General features: G+C 38.4%; 3 protein-coding genes across 5 annotated transcripts; 2 read left to right on the plus strand and 1 right to left on the minus strand.

Moving 5' to 3' along the window:
• Positions 1-5,539: 5,539 nt before the first annotated feature.
• gtf3ab (general transcription factor IIIA, b) lies at positions 5,540-7,785 on the plus strand. The gene is made up of 9 exons (XM_077244688.1): positions 5,540-5,721; positions 5,850-5,944; positions 6,433-6,529; positions 6,608-6,696; positions 6,801-6,874; positions 6,959-7,042; positions 7,121-7,353; positions 7,427-7,480; positions 7,562-7,785. The coding sequence occupies exons 1-9, from the start codon at positions 5,605-5,607 to the stop codon at positions 7,682-7,684; spliced, it is 966 nt and encodes a 321-aa protein (XP_077100803.1). The 5' UTR covers positions 5,540-5,604; the 3' UTR covers positions 7,685-7,785.
• Positions 7,786-8,435: 650 nt separating this feature from the next.
• lnx2a (ligand of numb-protein X 2a) lies at positions 8,436-23,014 on the minus strand. 3 transcript variants are annotated; one of them, XM_077244686.1, is made up of 11 exons: positions 22,869-23,014; positions 19,673-20,200; positions 17,526-17,749; positions 16,829-16,966; positions 16,534-16,733; positions 14,993-15,361; positions 13,582-13,761; positions 13,057-13,234; positions 10,958-11,183; positions 10,053-10,175; positions 8,436-8,946 (listed from the first exon to the last, which is right to left on the minus strand). In XM_077244686.1, exons 2-11 carry the CDS (start codon positions 20,074-20,076, stop codon positions 8,811-8,813), a joined length of 2,178 nt encoding a protein of 725 aa, XP_077100801.1. In that variant the 5' UTR covers positions 20,077-20,200; positions 22,869-23,014; the 3' UTR covers positions 8,436-8,810. The 3 variants fall into 3 exon arrangements, with proteins under 3 accessions (XP_077100801.1, XP_077100800.1, XP_077100802.1); XM_077244685.1 differs by having other exon boundaries at positions 10,053-10,211; XM_077244687.1 differs by having other exon boundaries at positions 10,053-10,211; positions 18,629-20,200.
• Positions 23,015-24,046: 1,032 nt separating this feature from the next.
• On the plus strand, positions 24,047-25,216 carry LOC143751891 (uncharacterized). The gene is made up of 3 exons (XM_077244689.1): positions 24,047-24,192; positions 24,584-24,658; positions 24,767-25,216. Exons 1-3 carry the CDS (start codon positions 24,170-24,172, stop codon positions 25,116-25,118), a joined length of 450 nt encoding a protein of 149 aa, XP_077100804.1. The 5' UTR covers positions 24,047-24,169; the 3' UTR covers positions 25,119-25,216.
• The last annotated feature ends 1,472 nt before the right edge of the window (positions 25,217-26,688 follow it).

Consider the following 26,688-nt stretch of genomic DNA (forward strand, 5'->3'; position numbering starts at 1 on the left):
CTTGACTGAATCTTGGAAGGTTACATTTTTCCAATTCTTTTCATAACCAACTCCAGAGTTTCCTAAATGTTCTTGTTCTTTAGTCTACATAACTGCTCTTACCTGCAGGTGCCGTTTTGAGAACCTATAAAGTTGGAAAAAGTTATGCAATCACAATTGAACAGAGGGGGATTAAAACATGAACAAAAATGTACCTTATATGTGTAGTTATTCTGTGTCAAGGTGATTATACACCTTGTGTAATTCAATTCAATACAATGAAAGTGGTCGAAGATTTATCTGAAGTAAATTTTTCCTCATGAATCAAAAATATATTTAACCATTTTTCTTGCAAAACAGTGGAATAAGAACAAACATGATTTTGTGCTTATGTCTTTATGGTAGTTCATATAAGCTGTCACTAAGAGGCAGCATTATCCTTTACCCTGACAGAATAAGTCCCGTTCAACTCAAAAGATCCTTGGGTTGGTGTATGAAGACAAATACTGAAAATCCTTGCATATCTAATATTTATTAGACTGCTATGTCTGCTATTGCTTTTGAAGCATAGATCATGACTGAGTATTAAAATCTATTAATGAGTTTTTTGGCATCAAAATGCATTGATCAGGCTGACAACATTGTTGCCAGTGCTGGGTAATAATTTATGTAATTGGATTACGTAATCAAATTCCTAATACAAATACTTGTAATAAGATTATATTACATTTTAAAATACTCGTAATTGGAGTACAGTTACTTTTTTATTGATTACACGATTGCTTAATATTCACAAATTAATTATGATTCACTGATTCTCACTAATTCTTATTTGAAAAAAAAATATTTCTAATTTTATCTTTGAGTTTTCCTTTCTAAAAAATCCTATTGCTTATATATTGCTAATCTTCCAGTTTTGTGAAACTACACAAACAAGAGCGGTGTTAGTTGCCTATAATTACATGGACAAATGAGAGGCCACAAAGCATAAAAAAGTCAAATATCTTTTTTTTTAATATATTTTCCTTTAACATTTTTAAGATTTCATTTATTATCAGCTTTTCATCACGGGTCAAGTGAAAGAAGATGAAGAAGAGGAGTCCAATTCAATAACTTTTACTAATAATATAAACTTACAAGGGTTCAAACAGGCAGACGGACGGAGAAAACACACACACACACCAAAATACAAGGTAGAACCGACAAAGACTAACTGAACAGAAGGGAACTAAATACAGACACAAAATACAATAGTGAGGTGAGCACGGGTGACACGGATGATGATGATGACAGGCAGGTGCGGGTAAATGAGGGAGTGAGTGTGCAGGTGTGAAGACAAGAGGGATGCTGGGAAGTGAAGTGCACACGATGACAAAGTGGTGCAGACGATAACTGTGACAGCTACAAGATTATTCTATTCAAATCAATGTGATAAATGAGTTAGGTCAAAAGTATTCAAAAAGTAATCAGATTATTAGCTAAAATGTGTAATGTAGATTACATTTTTAACTACAATTTTCATCATGTAATTTGTATTCAGTAACGGATTACAGTTTGTAAGTAATTATACTGTGTGTGTGTGTGTGTGTGTGTGTATACAATGGATTGATAAAGAATTATTGACAAAAGGAAGTTCAAAAAATTACAATAAATTTGCTGACTGACTAATATCAAATTATGAACAAAATAATCACAAAACATGCTCACCCCTAAATATCCAAATTTGCTGATATATTTATCTGCTTATTGTGTACTTGAATATCTACTGTTCTGTGCCTGTGTGTGTGTGTGTGTGTGTGTGTGTGCGCGTGCGTGCGTGCGTTCGTGCGTTCGTGTGTGTGTGTGTCTGTGTGTGTGTGTGTGTGTGTGTGTGTGTGTGTGTGTGTGTGTGTGTGTGTGTGTGTGTGTGTGTGGTGTTCTTTGTGTGATTTGGTGTGTAAGCGAGGACCACCTCTCTCTATCTTGACTTGTGCTGTGTAATCAGAGTGGCTGAATGCCTGAATGCATCTGACAAATATGTTATCTCATCCCACCTCAGTACTTCACCCAATATTTGCTTCAATTAGGGTCAGTTACTGAGATACGCAGCAGCTGTGTGGGTGCGTATGAGAAACAGCCTTAATTCCATGTTGTTCTCACATGCACGTCCTTCCCTTGATTTTTATTTTATGATGTACGCAGCACTGCATTACAGTTCAACTGCTTGATTTAGATTTAGCTGCTAGGGGCAGAATCTGACCTTCTTCCTTTTTTTAGGTATGGTCTATTCATTGTGTCCTCAGAGGACACACAGGTCTGGGAATTAGGCACAGTATTAGGATGGCTCGCTGAGAGGTCATAGCATGACTGTGAGAATGTGAGGACGACTAGATAACCTCATTGTATGCTGTGCCTTTCCATTGGCCCTGTTCCCCCTGCTATCGTGCTGGTGTTAGATATTAGTACGGATTGGGATAAAGGTGATGAGTTCTCGCAGAGGTCATAATCAATAGTATCAATCAACAAGTGACATGGTGCCCTGGTATTGATCACTATGAAGATGTCGAAAGTGCGAGAATGGCGGAGGAATTTCCCTTAGTTATCAATTAACACTGACTATGGTAATAAGACCGATCTTTAATTGCATCTTTAACATTTTGTCATTTTGTGTCTGTTTTTCCTGTGAAGTTGTTGACAACATTTTTGATGAGGGAAGCCCCAATTTTACACTCTTCAGTTTATATCGCATGCATTAAATAGACAACACTGACTGTAACACTTAAAATATCAAGACAGATTGATTTATTTAAGACAAACATTACCACAATCTTTTTTACGTTTTTTAATGTTCAAAACTCCCAATCTCTGGAATGTCTAATTTGTTCTGGTGAATCATTTCAACCTAAATGGTCCTCTCTGTCTTCCCTGCAGAAAAAATTAGCTGGTCTTCCAGCCTTGTCTTAGCTGGTTTAGCAGGCTGGTTTTAGAGTGGATTTGGACACTTTTTTAGCTGGTCAGGCAGGGAGATCAGCTGACCAACCAAAACCAGCTGAACAACAGCTTGGCCAGCTGAAACCAGCTACATCCATCTTGAACCAACTAAGACCAAAGCTGGCCTTAGCTGTTTTTTTCACCATAGTGTAAATGTAATATAACATTGGATAGCCACATTCATTGAATTGGTTTGTCCTCTCTCATAACGTTGTCTAGTCCGATTCATTCTAGAGAATCAGTTTGATTGGATGGTTCTCTTTCTCATACGTATAACGTTGGAAAGTTTAAATTTTTGTAATGAATCGGCTTGTTCGAACGCTCCTCTCTCACATGTAATGTTGGAAGTGCTTTTGTGAATAGTGAATCAGTACTAAGTCCTATATGGTAAGTCCTAGTCTATGCTAAATTTATACCTCCTCTCTGTTCGATCCGTCCTCTCTCATTAATGTTGTATAGTCCAATTTATTCTAGTGAATCGGTTCATTCAGATGGCTCTCTCTTATAGTCTGATTCATTCTAGTGAAATGTTCCTCTCTTTCATACTCTTAGAAAAAAGGTATAAAAGCTGTCACTGGCATGGTACCCTTTCAAATAGTACAACTTGTGACCCAAAGAGTGTATATTAGGACCTCAAAGGTACATATTGGTACCAAAAGTGTACACATTAGTATATTAGCTTTTGTACCTTTTTTTTTTTTTAGAGTGTATAGCATAGGAAATGCTAATTAATGCTATTGAAGCACATTCATACGGTCCTCTCACTCATATGTAACATTGGGTAGTTCAATTCATTCTAGTGAATTGGTTCATTTGGACAGTTCATATAAATGAACAGAAATTCACTGTAACTTGAATATATTTATCTACTTTTTGTACAGACTTTTGTAGTATAGTTTGATAAGCTACATTTTCAAAGTATCTTCCGCAACATTGCTGCAAGGTTCTGACTCATAGATTGAATTAAACAGAGTAAACAGAGGATTGGAAAAGAGGAAAAGGGGATGGAGCAGAATGGGCAGAGGCAAGTACCGAGGTCCTTAATCATACCTGTTTGACTCAGAGATTTAGGCCATCAAGCAGCGCGGCAGCCATATCGACCGCCCATGTTACACATTAACTTTCCTCTCTCAACCAGGGAGACAAGCAAACACGACATACAGAGATAATACAACTAGACATCTTATTGTCTTCTCCCACCACAGTCTCTGACTTGTTTTGAAACCTCCTAAAGGTTGTAAAATAATAAAGACTGGCTCAAATGGGAAACTGAAGGCATGACTCTCCAATCACCATCGACACACCATTTTGCCTGTGAGTCGGTGTTTGTCTTTTTGTTTGATGGTGCTTATCAGGACAGATCATGGCCATTGAGATATAGAGGCAGCTTTATTGATCAATCCCAAACATGGGAGGGTTGGGACACTGCAAGACCGGATGATGTGACAGAATAGGCATGACGGTGACCATAGGGCAGGAATGTCCGCTGAACTTGATGTCAGATGGATGGAGTCTGGATTAGCTTGATAGAAGGTTATAAGCTGTCCACTGTGGACTATTTAATGTAAGATTTTGGTTGTTTATCCATGCATCATTTAAATGTGAAGTTCCTGTGAATAGCTATGTTCTAGATCAAGCTGGAGAAAGAGAAAAACAAATCCCCCTTTGGCTAAAGTGCATCAAGCAGGAAATACACAAGACTTTGAAATAAAACATGATCACCTTGAGACACAGGGGCAATCATGACTGTAGTAAATCATACATATCAGCGGGCTGTTCTTGGAGGCTGATAAACCACAATTAGGGCAGTAATTTCCATGTGTGTGTATGATGGATGGAGCCAGGCAGTCTTTTAAACACCCTAGAAAGACACATTCATGCACAGACTTGAATGGAGCCACTTGACGGTTTTATATCCACATAAATCTCTGTCAGACAATTCTAAAGACCTTCAGTCCCGATCACAACTCTGTGAAGGTGCACAGTTGCTTTGTGTTTATCAGGTGTTATGCCATGTGTGAATCACCATGGAAAATAAACATTTAAAACATGTGATGCTAGTTCATTTGTGAAAAATAACCAGATGACAAATAGAAAAAAATATTTTGGTAAATAAAATATGGAAACCATAAAAATTCGTAAGCTATGTGAACCATGGAACCATTCACTAGGCTATAGGCTATTCTATTATTTATTAAGATCTCTAGCTGCCTATATACCCCTAATTTCGTAACATTTTACAAAATATTGTGGTTTAATTGTTATGTGTAATGTTCTCAATTATAACAATAAATACAAAATAAACAAATGAGAGCCATAACTACGCGACGTCATGCGCTAATCATGTGACGTATACAGGTAGATCTATTCAAATCAGGAACAAGCCATATTATCTACTTGTGAAAGCGCAATAACTACTATTGGTGAGCCAAAATCATTCATTATTATTCTGATAACAACACATAATAATAAATAATATGACAGCTAAGCTGATACATGATATTTTTTTCGCGTTTGCCTATTTTTGTCCCAATTTTCAATAAACTCAGTTGGTATGTTCCACTCACAATAAAACGTAGCTCAATGAAATTGTTTTGTTGTGGGCCGAAGACCGACCTGCCTCCTGTTGACAGTAGCAGTTTATAATCGACTAGAATGGGTGAAAGAATTAAACACCCGAATAAACATTTAATTTGTTCTTTCTCTGACTGTAAAGCGACGTTTTCAAAGCTGTGGAAGTTGGAAACGCATTACTGCAGACACACGGGACTGGTGAGTGAAACAAAATCCATAACTTAATCTTGTCTGGATTTTAGATGCTGCTCTAGTGTGCATATTAGTACTTACTGGTCTGAACTTTTTATTTTAAAAAAGTCGTATTTTTATTTACTATTCATCAGAAGCCATTTGCTTGTGGAAACTGCGAGAAGAGCTTTTGTACCCGTTACCAGCTTACCCGACATAAACTGAGCCACAGTGGCGAGAAACCCTACCTGTGAGTCCACATACTGACAGAAAATTGTTTACTCGAAGAACTTGCTATATTAAGACTTGTAAGTAGGCCTAGATGTGTGTGTTTTTAAAAAAATATATATTATTTTACGGCATTTTCAAGTGTTTCGTCTTGAGTTATGTACCCTACTTATATGTACTTCTCACTTTTAAAACAAGTTTGTAGTGGTATAAATTTTGATTCATGCCAGTGACCTTTGTTCACTAAAAGTCTTGTTCAGTGACCACTTCTGCTGTATACGTTGTGTTCTTATTGAACTTCATCATCATTGAATCGTTTACTCAACCGATTCAACTGAACGAACTACTCGTCCCCTTTCGTCTGACCTAGCAAGCTGCCTGCCCATTGAGTGTGTATAGGCATGCTTTAAAGGCTCAGTGGGCTGCTCACTGAGGTTTTTAATATGCAGTCACAGAATACCCTTACTATGCCCTTTTTGTGCACATTTCTGCTGATCAAAACTGGTAAAGGTGCTCAGTCAGCGAGTGTTCAGCTGCGTTTTCCACGCCTGGCAGCTTGAGGAACCATGTTGCTCATGTTCACCACCACGAGGAGAGGTATTATGTGGTAAGTAATCTTGTGATTTGATTAAGTTGTTCATTTTATCATTTAAAAGGTTTACTTTGTATTTACAAAATTTTGTAGTGCAACCATCAAGGCTGTGGAAAGGAGTTCCGTAAGAAAAAGCAACTGAAGATTCACATGTGTGAACACACAAATGAGTTGCCCTTTGAGTGAGTTCATTTTTATTTTTTTAAGATCACATTAGGGTTACACATTATGTATCCCCTCTCCTCCTCCCCTCATTGTTACCAGCTACTCCATCTCATTCTGACAGATGTGACTTTAAGGGATGCAACAACAAATTTGTTTCCTCTAAAGCTCTAAAACGACATGGGAAGGTACATGAAGGTAATAGAAAACCTTTTCTGAATTTCAAACAATCAAGTTTTTTTTAAAAGATCTAACTATTTTCCCCTTCCTTTATAAATTAAGTTTACCCATGTGGTGAGGAGTTCTGCAACTTCAAAGGAAAAACTTGGTCCGAGTTTCAAAAGCACAAAAAGACTGCACACAGAGGTGTGTGTGTGCAAAGTCCTTTTGATTAATCAAATTGAATGCAAGTTTATCTGTGCTCAATTTTTCTCTTGTTTACAGTTACCCTGCCATGTGATCAATGCAAGAAGATCTTCCACAATGCCTGGTTTTTGCAGAAGCACAAACAATCCGTTCACTCTGGGGAGCGGCGCATGTTTAAATGCTCTAGAGAGGGCTGTCAAAAGAGCTACACCAAAAACTTCAACCTGCAGAACCACATTCTGGTCTTCCATGAGGGAAAGCGTGACTTCACCTGCCCTTTTGCAGGTTGCAGTAAAGCCTTTGCTATGAAGGTAAGCGTTTCCCTTTATTATGGTGGAGTATCTTAAATTAATAAATAACTTTTCTTTTTTTTTAAATATACAGGAAAGCCTGAAGAGGCATTCTGTAGTCCATAACCCTCAGAAGTCAAAACTGCAGGTAAACTGATATGTAGCAGTGCACCAATCCTGTGTGTGTTTGAGACGTATTGGAAATGCTCATTTTTATATGATCTTACAGAAGCCAAAAGTCAAGCAGCGCAAACGCAAGACGACTTCATCCAAAACAGATGCAGCTAAACTATCTGAGCATCTGCAAAATGTGTCCTTGAACAAGACTGGATCCAAGAAGCCATTGCCTTAACATTAACTTTTTTTCTTTTTCATGAGTTTTTCCTCAGTTTAGTTTATACATGCATGTTTTCAGTTTAGATTCATTTGTGAAATAAACAATCACTGCTGCAACTCTTTGTTTTGTGGTGAATAAAGTTCATAATGGTGGAAGAGGAACAGTCTCTGTTCATGTTAACTTTTCAAAAACATGTTGGGCTGGATAGTGGGTCCCAGAGACCTGAACTTTGACGTCAAAGGCAGTTGCCAGTTTTTAGAGCGCTGTAGTGACTGTTTTTGTAGGCCAACCTGGAATTTGGCATCACTCTGGTTCCCTATACAACAACCTATTAGAAATCCTTGCTATAAACAAAGATATCTTGTTTAACCACAGACCTTATTTTAGGTTTAGTTTAACCCTGTTTTTTTTAATGAAGACTTTTATTTTGTGTACACTGATACTGTTTTTGTAGTTACTTTCCTGACAGATGGTAGTTATGGCATTTGTCAGCAGGAGCTAATGGGGGACATGCTTAACCAGCCAAACCTTGAACTCTTGCCCAGAGATGGTAGCAAATGCTAAACTCCTGAGATATTGCTGCTAATCTTTTTCAAAGATTTTCAAAAAGTATTTTAGAAGGGCAAATATTTTCCCCACATTTCATCTCTAGAGAGCTTGGAACTTTTTAACATTAGACTTTTCTGAGATTATTATAGTAAAAAGGTTGGATCAAATCTGTTAAGTGGGGTTAGAAATCATTTTTACAAATCAACTGAGGCTTAACTCTCATATCCTCACTGGGAAAGATTTATTAAACATCTGTCCACATTCATACTTGCGCACAAACACTTGTTCGGTCTCTCTTTTACACAAACATTCACAAACGTAGATCACATTTAGAGATAACATGTATATAAAACCTCCGGTAGAGTGGACTGCTGATCGGCATGGTGAGGGGAGACCTTAAGGCTGCTCTCCAGAGGGCGGTGGCCTCATGGGCGTGGCAGGTTTTCTAAGGCCTTGTTTATTCAGCATCAAGTAAAAGCATTCAATTTTCCGAGACTCTGGCTTTGACCGTATGGTGCCTCCGTGGCAGAGAGTAGAACACATAGGACCATTAGAACACAGATATGAGGTGAGGCATGGTGCCCTGGTGAGGTTAGATTAGACTTCCTGGCCAGGACACGACGGTAAGCGCCACTCTGCTCCGTTGCTCCTTCAGCATGGGCACCAGCGCGGAATGACTCATGCCAGCCGTGGACAGACAGTTTACCGCCACTATCATGTCACCACACCTGGATGGGAAAAGAAGCATTGTGATGTCAATGCTATTGATATAATCTCAATGGTAGAGAATAATGTTAATGCAACTGATTAGTTTTTAATGAATCAGTCAAAAACAAATTAGTTGTTTTTAATGTCACAATCTATCTATTGGAAAAAGATCTATCTATCTATCTGTCTGTCGTTGATTTAAAATTAAACGGATCAATTGTTCACAATAATATCACTAAGAAAAAAAGAAAAAATCCATTTCACGCCGACTTCAATATAAATATTCACAACAAAGTTCTGTGGTATAAAATGGTTTGTACTTGTGATTTGTACTCGGCTTTCGCCAAGATAATCACCAACTAAGACGTAGCTTTACAGTAACCTATGCTTCTCCATCCATTTACGCTTCTTTCCTTCTGATGACGTGAATCTCCTTCTGTCTGGTGTTAATAGCTGCAGTGTATTGCGCATCAGCACACACAACGGCTGCAACCACAGTGCGGTCCCCCCATAACAGGGTAACAAAGTTCTGTGGTATAAAATGGTAATTTATTAATAAAAATGTATTAACCGGTATGTGTTAAATATGTATAAATACATTGTTTATGACTATAATGAAACATGATAATGAATTATATTTCATAATTAAAAATTAAATTTATAAATATATTCACTAAATGTAATAATTATAATTACATATGTAAGAAAAAAATAGTGTTTTTGTTAAGTGTTTTCCAAAAAAATATCTTTTTTTTCTTGTTTTTTTCCCTCCACATTTTAATCAAGGTAATATTAATTAACAATTACCATCACACACCTGCAGGTAATAGATAGGTGCGTAGGAAAGAAGACCTCAAAAAGTCAAATCTAAAAAACAAAAGGAAACCCCACACACTATCAAATACTTGCAAAATGTATCACAAAATATTTATTAGCAATGTTTCGGTCTCATGACCTTCATCAGGCATAAACAACAACATACTGTCAAAGCTCAATCATTGATTGTATTGATAGTGTGCTGGATTTCCTTTTGTTTTTTAAATCAAGGTAATATTGAAAGTGATGTATCATCTAGCCGTGAGGCATTAATTCATTGTTTATTGTTTGTTTTGTTGTGCTTGCTCACTTTAGACGGCCATCGTAGTAAGCGGGTGTTCCAAGGACGATGGTCTTGATAAAGAACGCCTGGTTGCTGTGGTTCTCCTCATAACCTCCAACAATGCTGAAGCCCCAGCTGCCAGGGTGACTTCTGCGGAGGACAATCTCATGACTGCTATGCAGGTAGCTGTGATAGAGTACAATGTGGAAAGTAAGTGTGCATTATCAGGAAATATATTTTTTCTGTTTAATCGCTGACAGGTCAAAAAATTGCATGTCAGATTACTCTGAATAATAGGGGACAACAGACATAGAAACACAGAAAAACAGATGCAAGTTGGTAGGAGACAGAGAAATGGAGGATTTGGCACAATGACAGGAAGGGAGAAGGAAACAGAAGGGTGCCAAAGCAAAAGCGATGGATGATAAAGGACAAAAGGGAGGACAGAGTGAAAAAGGAAGGAGCGAGATTGGACTGAATGACCCGAGGCTAGGCTAAAATGGGCTAGGAGCAAGTTATCTCCAAATGTGCGTTTCATCTGATAATCTGCAGCTGTTTACATCACGACACAGCCATAATCCCCTCATGGGTTAACACTGCATAAAGCTGCTGATCCAAAACACATCAACACTACAGACATTTTCCAGAAAAGTCCTTAAAATAGCTGCCTTTTTCCCCTTCAAAGCTGTTCCCACTCAGATTTGGATGGGAAAAAGTAGGTGAAACGAAACCTGGCATGATGGTATTCCTGGCCAGATTGCATTGACTATTTTAGGGTTATTTGGATCAGTGCTCAGCAAGGTGAGGAAGCTATTTTTAAGTCTCCTAATGGAGTCTGAATCTTCCAACAGTACATCCACTCAAATAACGCTGTTGTTTTATTTCACTCATCAAACAATCTTCCAAGTGAAGCTCTACAAAATTTGATTTACCTGGGAAGTCCAAGCCACATCACCCATGATGGCGACCAGCTTGCGTCGTAGTCGTTTTCGTGCGGAGGGAGAAGCTCTTCTTCCAGGCCCGGTTCTTCAACTGTGCTGACCTCTATTGCCTTCAGTTGGACAGAGCAGGACGCGGCGCTGGTCTTCAGAGTGCCCACTGCCTCACTGTGGCTCAGGTAGGTCAGATCCTGACCATTAATACTCAACAGTACATCCCCTGAGCAATGAGAGACGACAAAGACACTTAGAGACACTCCAAACAGCCACACAGAGAGCACTGCAACACGGCTGAAGCCCCCATGGAGACCGGTTTCACTTCAGTGCACTTCATCATCAGACACACAAGCGGGAAACAGTGTTTTCCTTTTTTTGGGGGGCCTTTTTGTCTAGAGGACAGGAAGCACCACAACTTGATGTAATGTGAATCCACAGCGTGAAATAGACAGCACGATCATTGAAGTCCGATTATAGAATTAATAACTCTGAGATGGTTCTTTTTAGGGAATCAAGTACATACAGTACAGCCAGTGTAGTCTGGTTTCCTAACAAATTATTCTAATGAATCTATAATATTTAGTGAATCAAACACATAGAACCAGTTTATTCTGAATCCTGAATGCATGACATGGTTTATTTTAGGTTTTTAAACGCATATAGCACAAACAGTGTAGTGTGATTCTCGAATGAATGTCTAATTACTGGGGTCTTTTTAGTAAATCAAACACAGCAAGTGTAGTGTGATTCCCAAATGAATGACTCTAATGAGTCAATTCTTTTGGAGAATCAAATACATACAGCACAGCCAGTGTCGTGTGATTCCCTAATGAATGACTTTAATGAGTCAGTTCTTTTAGAGAATCAAACGCATATAGCAGAGCCAGTGTAGTCTGATTCCTGAAAGAATGAGTCGGTTCTTTTTAGTGAATCAAACATATACAGCACAACCTGTGTATTCTGATACTTAATGAATGATTCTAATTACTCTGTTCTTTTTAAAGCTCATGGTTTCAGAATGCCAGTCTGTCAGTCAATTCCAAAGCAAGACGCAACCAATAGCAAGATAGTCTGACGGCAGACAAAAATAAACAGTAAATAAATGACTTTCGAATGATTTGTTACAAAAGTGTGCAACAAATATGTTAAACATGGAAGCTCGAACAAAGCTTTAAGCTTAAGTGCATACCACCACACATAGATATGGATATATATAAATGCCACATTCAACCGCTCCAGACACGTCAGCATGCCCGCCATCTTGGAATGGTCAGCATGTCGTCACTCACATAAAAAAAAGAATAATGCCACAACATTGCGCAGCTTCTGGTTGTGAAACCGCCGAGATTTCATTTTCCAAAGAAATGGGATAACCTTTCACAAGTGCAAATGTGTTGGGCTGTGTTCTTATATGTATTATTAACTCAGAACTCAGTATTACAGGTTTATATTATGGTGTAAGCTGACGCCTTCATCTTGTTGTATTGTGTTAGTTTTAGTTTCGCGAAATCCTCTGCTGAAGTCTATTGCAGACATAGATATATTCATACATGCATCTAACTACAGTTGCAGACACACAGTCAACTTACTCTCGAGTTTTCACCAACCAGCTTTGACCAGTCCAATATGGCCGACGGCATATAGCGGCCCATAGAAACAGCCGCTATTGAGGCATCTATGTATATATCTATGCCACCACCTACTGCACAACACCTGCATGACGGCTGACTGAAGGATCTAAAGGAGCTAAAAAAAAGGATCAGGCTTAGCATAGCTGATACAGATCGGGACATCCCTAATTTACTGATTATTAAAATGATCTCATCATTTGGCAGTGGAATTTAATTTCTTTTTTTCCTTTTTATTTGGATAAATGACCCCAAAAAAAGTCCTGCAAATCTTATCACAACCAAAAACAAACCTTTATTTTTTCAGAATAACATAAACCAATGAATCATACACAATAAGACCAGGAATATTTATAAATAAAGTAAATGGGCTCAATGTTAATGATAGGTAATGGATAGCTGATTTAAGGTAATAGATAGACAGCTAATAGGTAGCTGCATAAATTTGCATTTGTTTATGTAACTCACCACGTTTGATTCGTCCATCACGTGACAGGCAGCCATGGGGTTGGACGCTCGTCACAAAGATCGGCAGCTCTCCGCTCTTGCTGCCCCGCCCCCCTGCCACAGTCATACCCAGTGACTCGTGAGGTTCCTTCTTCACAGTGATGTGTTTCTCCTTACAGGTCACACACTGGGAGAGGTCCTACAACACACGCTCATATTTATACAGTACAAGCAGCACAGTCTAAAACTCTCTCAGATGTGGATAAGAAAAAAGGGAAGCCCATTTCTTAATTGACACTCTGTTTGGCTCTCTGTAGAGTGCTGTTCATCATCCCAATGGGATCAGCTCTACTTCAACTTCATAATTGATCTCATAATAGATCCAACCAGGAGTAATTAAGGTTGTGGTGTAAACTCCTGGAAAACTGGAGGCTACCCAGATGCTTCGGAAATAGGGCTCCCTAATTACGTCTTCACAGAGCTAAAATAGATTCAGCAACATACACAGACTTGTTCTTGCTCTTGGCTGCAGGCATTTGTACTCACTCTCTGGGTGGAAGACCTGGCAAGGTGCAGACTTGGGACAGGGCTTGGGGTCGCAGTGCACGGAAGCGGCGGGATGTGTTCATGGCTCCAAATGTCCCTAGTCAAGGTGGAGCCTGTGTGCACAGCCATAGTCTGCTTGCTGGACCGGCTAATCAGCAGATTGACTCTTTCTCCACTAGCCTAGAAGATGACAGTAGGCAGTCTGTATAAATACCTAATACTCTTACTCTAGGGGTGTCGTATTGGGGGGGGGGGGGGTTAAGAACAATTCCAAGAGCCCTGAAGAGAAAGGCGGCCTGATGGGGACCACATGATTTAAACCTAAGGGCAAGCGATAGAAACCATAGCGGCACCCCTGTTTGAAAAGGCAGTCTGCTGTCTGCCAGTGCTATTCTTATTAATGCTTTAGCTGCCCTTTCTCTGTGTGATCGGGGCAGCCAGATGGGAGAAAGGAGCTCACGTAGACATAAAGATACTATCAATCACATTACCCTCTGAGTAGGGCAGCAGCGGTAGTGTCCTAATGTCCCAAACAGGCACTGAGATTTGCACAGATGACAATAGCTGTTTTATTATGAGAACATTTACTAGAGGAAAATAGATTTATATTTTCTGAAGAAAAAAGCCTTTGAAGTGTGAGCCTGTGCAAAAGTCACCGTCATGCTAGGGTGGTTGCAAGGATGATGCTATGTCATTGCTAAGGTGTTGCTAGGTCTGGTTTTCCAGGCTTTAGATGTGGCTTAAATCTAAATAAATGATAAATCTATGGGATTTTTTCCCCGAATATATACAGAATATATCTGTAATCATATTAGTAAGTGGCCGATATTAGACTTTTTTTTTTCTTCTTTTTTTTATTTATTGATCGAATCAGCTGATATTGGTTATTTAATTGTACATGAAGATTTCTCATATTTTTACATTTAGATTACAGTGTTGTTCAAACTAAAATACAATTTTATATATATATATATATAAAAAGAAAAATAGAAAATCTTGCTGTGGCATCTAACTAAAAAAGGTTTAAATTAAAGTAAATCTGAAAAATTTAAAATATAAAAATGTTAATTCAAAATAATAATTAACTATTATAGTAATAGTATATAAATAATACTGAAAATGACACCTGTTGCTTGCTTAAAAAATATTTTTTAAAATACTAATAATATAATAGTTATGTAATGTTTAGCAAATCTCATAATACATATCCCTTTTTTAACTTTATATTATAATGTTGTGATGCCTAAATTCACTTGTAGCATTTAAAATGACTGATTTTATTTTTTTGAGTCTTTTTATTTGTAATTTATTTAGACAAAAATATAGAATTTTAATATCATTTATCAAAGCAAAGGTCTACTAGCATCTTTATCTTGACCTGAACTGCCCCCCACACATTCTTTCTCTCTACCTGTATAATCTGAGCTGCCAGCTCAGGCGTGCCGTGTCTCAGGTCATGCTCGTTGACGGCCAACACTCTGTCGTTGCTGCAAAGCCGTCCATCTTTAGCGGCTAACCCTCCCTCCAGCAAGTCCAGGATAAACACACCCGCTTCATCTGTACGCCGCACCAGCTTGATCCCCAGCTGCTCTGATGATTCCCGCTTGTGCAAGGTGATGCGTATGCTGGCAGGGCTGCCCTTGGGTGTAGCAGTTGCCACAGGTGGCCTGGCAGAGCAGCGGCGTTCTCTCAGAACCGTCAACTGCAGAGTGGCGCAGGGACGTGCCAGTGTGGAGCGGGCGAAGTTATGGGACACATTACTGATGTCTACGTTGTTCACCTGCACTCGAATGGGAAGTGTAGAGAAAGATTGAATGGGTTTGACAAATGTGATGTGCTCTATTATTTTGAGTCGGTAGCTGCAATAAAATGTTAGTGAAGAATTGTTTTTGTGATTTATGGGGTTTTGGATTGAATAAATGTTCAGCTTTCAAATTGTGCTGATAACAAAATGCGGAAAGATGTCAATAAAACAGATTGTGAATAACATGCCATCTGACATTTTATTTACCTCAGGCCATCTGACATTTTATTTACCTCAGGACATCATTCATAATATTATTATTACTTTTTTTTAACATTACTACATTTTCATATTACATCATAACACCTGTTATTAATGTCTTAATTAATCTACACTGCTGTTCAAAGGTTTGGGTCGGTAAGATTTTTTATTTTTTTATCACAAAGGCTGCATTTATTTGATTAAAATTATTTTAATTTAATTTAATTTATTTATTCCTGGGATAGAAAAACAGAAATTTCAGCATAAGTAATTTAGTCTTCAGTGTCACATGATCCTTCAGAAATTATTCCTAATATGCTGATTTGCGGCTCAAGTAATGGTTGTGCTTCTTCATATTTTTGTGGTGACTGAGATACATTATTTTTTCAGGATTCTCTGATGACTAGAAAGTTCAAAAGAACAGTATTTGAAAAAATGAAAAAACTTTTGTTAATCTATATATGTCTTTACTGTCACTTTTGATCAATTGAATGCATCCTTGCTAAATAAAAAGATGAATTTCTTAAAAACAAAATCAGTAGTTTATGTTTGAATAAAATGTGGAATCTTTAGAGACAATTTTCTAAAAAAAAACAAATTTGTATGACAGCCACCATTTAAATCATATATCTTGACAGTTGAACAAGAACATAAATATATAATTAAAGAGCAAAGTGATATCTTTTTCAGTCAATGCATTAAACTAAAAATTTATTTTCTGGGTCAAAACGACTCAAAATGATAGAGCACGTCACATATTTACGTGAATATCAGTTTGAACAATTCTGTTCTGTATCTGTGGCATTGACTGCATCTCTTTGTAGCCATTCTGCAGCCACTATTAATTAGAGCTCTTTAGAGATTGATTAAAGTATCAGGGCTGATCTGTAAATAGCAGTGAAAATGCTATTTAATCAGACAGTTATTTTGGAACATAGCGGCAATACCTGAAGTAATTGGTCCCCAGCCAGCAGTCTTCCGTCTCGAGCTATAACACCGTCACGGTACACTTCCTGTATTACCACATTTATCAAGGGGGTCTCGTTTCCACCAACAATACTTATGCCAAGCTCTGTGTAGGGGTTTGCACGATGAACCTCAATAGTTGTGATTTCTCCCTCAGGTAGAGACGGAAGTTTAACACAACCTAAAGAACAAGACTTATGAAACCCAAGCAAAGATTTCAAAGGAACTCAGAAAAACAAAGTGATTTGGTTCTAGGTTCATATGAAATAATCACACCTTCTTCAGCAGAAAGAGGCAAAGTTTCAACAAAGTCCCATCCTGAAGAGGCTGAACTACCAGTACGGAGAAGATGGATGCACGGGTTGCTGAGAGGACGCTTCACACGTGGAGGAGCGCACTCCAGACCATGGACACCTTTGAGAGAAAGAAAGACAGCTAAATTTTAATTACAAGTGAACAAGTTAAAAACAAGTGTCAGCTAAGCAACATGTGCTAATGCAAATCTCTAATGAAAAGAATTGCGCGTATGGGCAACACAAAACGGACGGGAGCAGCTCCGCTGGAGAACAGTGACAGAATCTAAAACCCCATCATATCTTCGTTGCTGTCAGTTACCGAAACCACACACGAAAACCAGAAACACATGGTAGACGCATTTGTGCAGTGCAGACCACTGTATGACATGACAGATAACTAGTTGTCCAATCCGGTTCCATTCAAACAGCACGGGTTTTCCAGAATGTGGTTGTTGTTCTGAAATTTGACAGGTGTGAGTTTGGTTATAGAATGCGGTTGTCACTCCTGTAAATAACGAAACTGCGTGTGAATGTAACCGTATTAAGGACTGACAACCATATTCTGCTGCTGTGTGAATGTGGCCTTAGAGTGTAATGTCTATTGAAATCAACTGTGTGGTTAGTGAGTGACCAAGTTGTTGATAGTGTGTTCTGAAATTTATACTTAGGGTACTAACTGTCTTCTTCCGTGCTTTCTTCAAAGGCGGGGTTGTCTACTCCAGGCTCTTCTGTCCATGTAGGAACATTGTTGCCTGCGTTGGATCCAGCAGGTGGTGATGGTGTACTCTCCTTCATCTCAGTCTGGGGCGATCTGGGGGGATCGGTCGCCGTGACCCTGTCTTCGCCTCCCTCCATCTGCGTCCGATCTAGCTTTGTTCGCTGGCTCTGTGTCCCAGGACACCTAGACCCGCACACATAGTCATAAAAATATAAACACAGTAACCTTTAACCTAAAATATTCAGGAGTCTAGGTACATAGAGGTCTGGTTGACTTGAAGTGGAGGACAAGGGCAAGAAAAAGGAAGCAAATTACACAAGAAGCCTTGCGCTACATCCTAAGGGCAGATACTATTTCAAGAATCTAATGTAAAGGCCCTGATCTTGTATTCTCAAACACAGTCTCGTCACATTTGTCTCCCAGACAACACTGGTCCCGTGAAACTATGGGATTTTTCTTTGCCTTTGAGCTAGGAGTATTGTAGCATATTACAAACATAACTCACATACAATTAACTAACAGCGCTAATTAATTACTCTAAGCACCCATGAGGACAAAGACCTGAAGGATAGTATTACATGCTGAGGTCTCATAGTGTAACAAGAAAGCGCCGATTGTCAACAAAGCTAACAGAAGATGGCTAATGCTGGTAGTAACTCAACTTCTTAGGAAGGCGTTAGTGCCTTGTTAAGGTTAGCTAATCTCCTTGGGTGCTTTTCCTTTGAGCTATAAATAAAACATTCTTGCAATAATTATCTATGAATGATCTGGCAAAACTTTGAAAAGTTCCACTTTCTACTTGTTTTTACAAAAACAGATGATTATAGCAAAAACTTTTTTTTGTCCTCTGATTTGTGAACTACTGTAGCTCAAATTTGAACTGTTCAACTGACGTTTGGCATCAGACATCAAACCCTTAGTAGGCCAAGACCTTCAGGTCATCCAAAGACACCATTTAATTCTATCTTCTGCACCAGAACTAATTTCTAAATTTATACCACTCTCAAACCACACAGTCCTGCCAACTCTTAGAACAAAATACCACACTGGACTCTAACTCACCATAGCTCTGGGTTGCCCTTGGCAGTCTCACAGAAGAAGTGGTTGAAAAGGTTTCTAGAGTTGAAGTTTCCCAGCATGGCTGAAGAGAATATGAAACTGCTGCTGTCCAGTGCATTACACAGGACCGACTAATCTCCCATCACATGACAAAGGGGCAAATAATCCCCAAATAGGAAGTCAGATCAACCCTAGCAGGCTCCACTCACAAGAAAGTCACAGTAGCATTTGTTTGCTAAGCATCATTTCTAACTCTAACAGATACCTGTGTATGATATTAGTTCTGACTCAAAAGCCTGGCATGCTCAAGTTTTACTTTCAAGGTATACATTTGATCAATTCTTGCATTCAATGGGAATCAAACCCATGGGCTTGCCATTGCTAGCACCAGGCTCTACTGTTAAAATAATGCAAGAATACATAAAATGATTATTTCAGCCAGGGGCATCACTAGACCATTTTTACAGAAGCACAAGCATCAGTAAAGTACCATAAAATATTACTCATAAAAACCTTTTGTGTCAATGAAGATTACCGTATGCCGACCTCGGAATTATTTTCTCTGATAATATTTCAGTGATAAAGTTGTATTTTTTTTAAACAGCTGTTTAGAATAAGAACTAGCAATGCCAGATACGCAAATGAATCACTCTTTTGATCTAATCCGTCAAATGGGTTTGCAAAAAGGTCTGAAACTGTTCGTGATTCAGTTTGATTTATTAGGACAGTTCAGTCATGCACTGAATCATTTACAGCGGTTTCTCACTGAAATAGTCGTGGGATCCTACAATCCATTTTAGGAAACAATACATGCAAATGTCTTGTAATTTTTGTCAATGACAAATTTCAAGGAGTCTTTACTGCAGGTAAAGATGATTTACATTCCAAGCAGTATTAAAAAAAACAGTATCCAAATATAGGAACCCTTTTTTGTGCCCCAATACGGATGAAAGGCTAGAAATGCCCTTGATTTCAACAGCTTTTGCATTTGAGATAAAATATTTGAATGTGAATATTTGTGTGAGTATGTGAGTGTGAGTATCTTACCTGTGTTTGAGATGTGCCTCCAGGTCACAGCGTGGCATGCTGAGAGAACAGGAGGGCGTGAGCGGACAGGTGATCGACAACTTATCCAGCAGCTTGTGCACCAGGATGCTGGAGCGCCGGCAGACCTGCAGCTGCAGATGCGCACGGTCCAGCGGACAAAAGTCCCGTTCCTGCAGGAAGCTGCGCAGGCAGCGGGCACAGAAGGTGTGGCCACATGGTGTATCCAGGGGCTGAACCAACGGCTGAAGGCAGATGTGGCACACCAAATCATCGTCCACTTCCAAACGATAGTTATAAAGGTGGTTCTCCCAGGCGCGGTGAATCTGTCCACATTCAGAGCAAAGGGCCTCCAGAAGAGCTTCGCTCACCATGCCCGGGTCCACTCCCTCTCCCAGACTGCCCATCGCGCTCGGCTTCGGCTACACACACTCAGTATCTTGGTGACGGGGGTGTCCGCCCCATGGGCGTCAGAGGCTGTGTGACTCCGGCAGGGGACGGCCACCCCCTGGTAGACGGTGTGACATCACTCTGAAGGGTCGGAGAGAAGAAGTGAGGTAACTGTTGTGAACGAGAGAAAGTGTTTGTGTGTGTGCCATGTGTTGTGTGGATGAGATTATGTTGCAGAGCAGTGTGGGTTTACTCCTGCACATTAATCTGACAGTGTAATCTCTTGCTCTCTCGCCCGGAGCAATCTTTCAATCCCGCTGAGAGAGAATTATCTAGGATTTCAGCAGGGAGCACAGAGTCAAGAGGTTTGGATGTGAAAGTGAGAAGACGAGAGGCAAGAGAAGAAGATTAAAAAAAAAAACAGTCACTGTACTGTATAAGATCTGAACAGATTTGTTCATAAAAACAAGGGTGTAGGGGTGGAATGCAAACTACTTCAAGTTATTAAATACAAATATTAATCAAAATCTACTAGATTATAATTAAAATCACTCCTCTGAAAGCCCTGTTTCTTATTTTGATACATTTCAAATTTAGAGAAAGGTTCACATTCTGTCTATATTTACTCGACATCATGTCGTTCCAAGCCTGTTTGACTTTCTTTTTTTTCAATGGAACACAAAAGGTGAATTTCGTAAAATTAAAATCTTAATACTTTTTTATGATTTCAGGTAGTTTGTTCCAGTCATTATTCACAGGAAATGTTGATGTCTGCCTTAGCTTGAAGAAATAAAGTCATACAGGGGTGGAAAAACTTTCATTTTTGTGTGAACTAGACCTGGGCTCAATGAAGAAGTTTAGAGAAAAACAGTATAGGAAAATCAAATAAATAAACAAATAATAAAAAATAAGATTCCACTAAACCCCTAAAAAATGTATAAAAAATAAATAAAAATGTTATTAATTAAATAATACATCTAACAGTACAGTACTATAGTGGAATATTTTCCTTATAATATTGTACACATATTTATAATATTTTTACACTGTAAATTGAGGGGTTTTTTATACACAAAAAATAGGCCTTTATGGGGCCTTTATTTAATAAAAAATGCAGTAAAAACAGTCATGTGAAATATTATTACAATACATTTTTTTTTAAATAATTTATTCCTGTGATGTCAAAGCTGAATTTCAGCATCCTTGCTCCAGTCTTCGGTGTCACACAGCAGCAAAAAACTGTTTTCAACACTGATAATAATAATAAGAAATGTTTCTTGAACACCAAATCAGCATATTAAAATGATTTCTGAAGGATCATGTGACACACTGAAGACTGAAGTAATGATTCTGAAAATTCAGCTTTTCACAGGAATAAATGACACTTTAAAATATTTTAAAACAGAAGTTTAAGTTGTAGTATTTCGCAATATTATTGTTTTACTGTATTTTAGATTAAATAAATGCAGCCTTAGTGAGCATAAGAGACTCCTTTCAAAACATCTAAAAAAAAATATAATGTTCCCAGACTTTTGAAAGTAGCTACTGTACATGAGGGGGGGATTTGAGGTCCGTGGCATCTAAAAGACTGAAACCCCCTGAACTACATGCACCTTTTATAATTGGCTTTTTAAGGCCACCAAACAGCAGGGGGCAATCTATTGGACCAACAATAACTACAACCTTCGCCTGTATTCACAGCATCCGACAGCTGTGCGTCCGTAACCAGCCCCACGCTTGGTCTGTCAACAGCATCTCTGTGACTACCTGCCTCTGTTTTTATCTTGCAGCTGGACATGAATAAATCATGAGGACACAAGGCTCCTCTGTTCCCACTACAAAGCCCTGTCAACGTCTCATCAGACACACATACCCATGCTCACTCGTCCAGCACACTGTAATGTTTCAACATGGATAGTCTGATGATCTAAATGAAGCAGCTTGTACTTAAACCTTATCCCTTGATAGCATGATGTGGGACTTCATTACATAAGGCTGAATGGCCTTTGGGCAGTAGCCATTAGTATTCCTATTCTATGTTGATTCTCTGATGAATTTTAATCTCAAGGGAGTGTTTAGATATTGACCGCAAGGGCTGTTCGACAAGGCCACTCACTTGTTGTATCCTTGTATCTTAAGCTGTCACAGTTGTCTCTGTTCTCACTTGCAAAATGGCACATTCACGCTTATCTGGCTGTCTGGCGGATGAAGAATTAAATGTTTGTTCAGCTGAACTGACATAAAACAATAGAATTAATGACTGATCTTTAAACATCCACCAAGGAAGCGAGCAATATCTGACATTTTCCATGAAGAAGGATATGCACATCCATAAAGTCTTTATTTATTGAGCAAACGGCTTTCAATAGCAATGACATGTTTCCATTCTGCCGTCCAGATCTATTCACAAACCACCATTTTTGACACCCATCACGCGCATGTTTTCCAAATCAATACATTGACATTAATTTTCTGAAAGGTTGTACGTTCACAAATAGGTAGGCAACAAAAATAAATGAATGGAGGGAGGGTGAGGAGAAATAACGGCGATTTCTCTGCTGAATTAAAATGTCTGTGGATGCCACCTGCATGATTTGTCTCGTTAATAAGGCGTATCCAATCCGGATCAATGACACAAACAAATATCGATATCTCATTATTTCTGGTACAGAGCGGCTCGCTGTAAATTTTTCGTTTAATGTCTCTCTCTGTCTGAGACATCGCCTGTACAATGGACGACAATGGCATCTAACAAAATGTTGTAATAAAGGATCAGCGAGTAATACTATGAGTATTTGAACAACATTACCTATTCACGTTCCCCTTGGATGGTGTGAACTCTGGCCCCGAGAGGGGAGAATCATGGAGCTCAATCACATCCACCGTAGCTTGCCCGAGCCGCATCCGCACGTCAAAACACCCCCGTATCTGTCTTGTAGCGATGTCCGATTCGTGGACGAATGATTCATTTGAATCGGCTCTTTTGAACAAATCAGCCGAACCGGTTCGTCAAACAGGTCTAAACAATACACGTATACTCTGCATACGTATTGAAATGAATCGGTCCTAACGGCTCTCGAGTCAACAACTGCCCGACTCTTTGAACCGAGAACCGGGTCTCTGATAGTAAAATCATTTGGAATTAACTAATAAGGATTTCATTTACATAAGTTACCTTAAAGCCGAATAGCAAAAATTTTACAAATAAAATGCTCTGGAAATATGTGTATTACTTAATTGTATTGGTTTTTTTTATACGACACCAAACTCAAACCAGTTTTAATTATTTTAAAATATAAATAAATTATTACCAAGGGATGTAAAGGAATTTTAGTTTTGTTTGTTGTAAATACCAATTAAATTTAGGTTACAATTAGTGGGATCTGTGGTTTTTCATGGTGGAAACAAATTTAAGTAAACAACCACAGGCCTATAAAAAAATGAATCAAAAAACGTAATAAATAGCATTATCTGCCTACATATGACTTAACTAGAACGTTTTAGAGCATGTAATATGCCAGGGGACCACATAATGACGTAAAGAACCACTGAATCATTTTGCACGGTTTCGTTCAAACGAACTGTTCAAGAGAGCCGATTCTCAGAAATGAGTCGTCCTTCTTATCACCGACACCGGCCCCGTTCCGTTCCGTTGGGCAGAAACGGACGCTCACGCTGCTGAATTTGGGACCACATATTTCTCTAACTTTTCCTGCCATAAAAGATATGGTAGGAGTAGTATTTTAGTATGTGGTTCCGAACTCAGCAAGCAAGCTGTCAATAGATTAGCATATGTGACCATGTAGGTGCCTGATTGAAATGCGATCGTAGAGCATAACGTCAGCAAAGTGTCGCAAATAAATGTTGTACTTGTTAATTCAAAGTACAGAAAGGTTTTAGATTTTTCGTTTGAAATTTTATCGTCATGCTCATATACGCAACTGACGTCAGGTTATATTTTTACATCGGTTATTTAGGTTAGGACTGAACTAGTCAAACGGGGTCCTAATTTGGGTCCTCAAGTATAGGAAACAACAACAGCAGCTAGCAAGCAAGCAGAGTCGAAACGAATTATAATTTAATTGAATGCCGTTAAAGTTGAAATAAACCATGGATGATAGTGAACTAGAGAGGTATGAATGTCCTATATATTTATATATGTATATGTATATATATATATATATATATATATATATATATATATATATATATATATATATATATATATATATTTATATTTGTTTACAACCAATTCAGAGTGTTAGTTTAAGATGTTATGCTATGCGTGAAACGGTGAGTGAAGAGGTAGTGGTAACGTTATAACGTTAAGTAATAATGTATGGCCAGGGATCATACTAACGTTACAGTTCCACTGCCTTAAAGAAGTACTGTGAATACAACTAAGCAATATAGAAATATTGAATCTTCTTGCCCCTGCTGCAGTCAGGATTGTCAATGAAACAGTAAATACTTCGGGTCCTTAGGTCACTCTATAAATCCTGTTAATATTCCTTCCTCCCACAGGAAAGCAGTAGAGGAGCTCCTTAAAGAAGCTAATAGAGCAAAAGTCCGTGCCCAGACAATGGGTCCTGCTGGCTGGTAAGTCTGGATAACCATGTTAGAAAGCTTTCTTTATCATAAATAAATGAATGTGGAATTCCCTTATATATTTTGCGTCTGAAAACTGGTTAAATCGCTGTATTCCAGGATGAAATGTCCGCTGGGAAGTACAAACAAGCGCTTTCTGCTGAACACTCTTCGTTCCTCTGCTCTGACGCGTACTTCTGAGAGAGGAAGGGATGAACATAGGTACAACAGAGTTTGTGAAAGACATCGTAAAACAGACTGTGAAAAGTGCAATCACAAAGTCGATTCACATAGAAGACAGAATTCTTCTCATTTTCACTCTTCAAAACACCGCTCTTCGACACTCAATCATTCATCATCCAGAAGCCTCTCCCCCAGCCTATCCCGGAAATCAGATAGGAGTCGGTCGCGCTCACCAGTGCGGGACAGTTCTCCAGATGTTACAAAATACACTGACAGAAAGAGAGAATGATGAAACAGTCAACGGAGAATTTGTTTAGGGAATGCATGAGATTTTTACGCATGTGTATTTTGCTGAACAACATTATTAAAATAGCATTTTAAAAACAACTAAACAGACATATTTTTATTATTGAGAAAGGCTTTGAATATTTATTTATTTTTAACTTGAAATGCCGATTTATATATACAGTAGCCTATGTATTTAGGCCTATATATATATATATATATATATATATATCTCAAAACATTGTTATCTGAAACACATTAATTATCTAAGTTGATTTGACAAAAGATACAAATTTGTGATAACAAATCATTTTGACAGTGTATATATATATATATATGTATAATATGTGTGTGTGTGTGTGTGTGTGTGTACTGTGTGTGTTTGCAAGCTTTACTGTCGCCACTCGCCAGTAAGCAAGCATATTTTATCGCCGTTCGTCCTCTGCCATGGATTATTTCTTATCGAAGAGTGAACGTTTGCTTTGTTTCAACGTGATTCTCCTTACTCGCTCCTCACCATGAAAAACATTATGCATTTAATCAAAAATTACATATCCTACACGTGTAGCCAAAACTGCGTACTCATTTACTGTATTATGAGACGAAGCATCTTGTGGGCGTAGGCCGGGTTTATCAACATCTGATTACTTATCGTTTTACATAACACAATTGTTTCAACCATTATGCTTTATCTACGCTGAAATCGTTTATAGCTACACATTACTCCTACTCAAACATACAAGTGGTTCCAGAACGCTTTTGCGTGTCCCCTAACTGGTTTATTGCATTTTATCTAAAGTTTCAAAACGCATTTTAATTGCTATAGCCGATTTTATGTACCAGTGCCTTAAGTTGTGTATTTCCGCTATGGCATGGCAAAGCTACATTAAATATCACTTTGCACCATTATTCCTCTCAAACCCTTCCATGGATATACTTCCAAATTGCGTCGTCTCACTCACGCTTCATAAATCCTTTTGTGCTCTTTCAACATTGTGAAAATAGTCGCGGATAACGGTTTCCTTCCCTTTTCAAAAGAGCTCATATAAACACCATTAAGCGTCGTTACAAGGCTTGATTTGCGAGGAATGGATTTACCTGAACTTTATGATATCGCATGAGAGCCCCATTAAGATAGCAGAGAAAGTGCCATTATTGTCATTTGAAGAGGCCCATGTAAACACAGCACTATGCCATACAGTCTCCACTCCAATGTTGCTTGAACATAATAAAAAGGTTTCAATCTTTTTTATAGGCTAAATATAGAAGATCGTAGTCTTTGGGTGATTCTTCCGTTACTTTTTACTGATCTTGATACTATTTGAAATGCAACACATTTTATGTTAAAGGATGAAAGTTGATTTTGGTATAATGTGCTCCCCTTCTATTAAAAAAAACAAAGAGAAAATTTGGCGAATTTAATTTCAGCCCTCTAAAAAATGAAGAAAAAAATAGAAATTTAACGCTTAAATCTATTTTAATCTATTAAAATTGACTGTTTTAGACGTGTTTTTGGCATAGAAGTTTTGGGGAAATTCCAATCACCTTTTTATGCTGCCCGTTTCTTTCTGGGT

The sequence above is a fragment of the Siphateles boraxobius genome, unplaced genomic scaffold, assembly GCF_051911475.1.
Source record: "Siphateles boraxobius isolate OS27281-9 unplaced genomic scaffold, OSU_SipBor_1 26, whole genome shotgun sequence".
Lineage (NCBI taxonomy): Eukaryota > Metazoa > Chordata > Actinopteri > Cypriniformes > Leuciscidae > Siphateles > Siphateles boraxobius.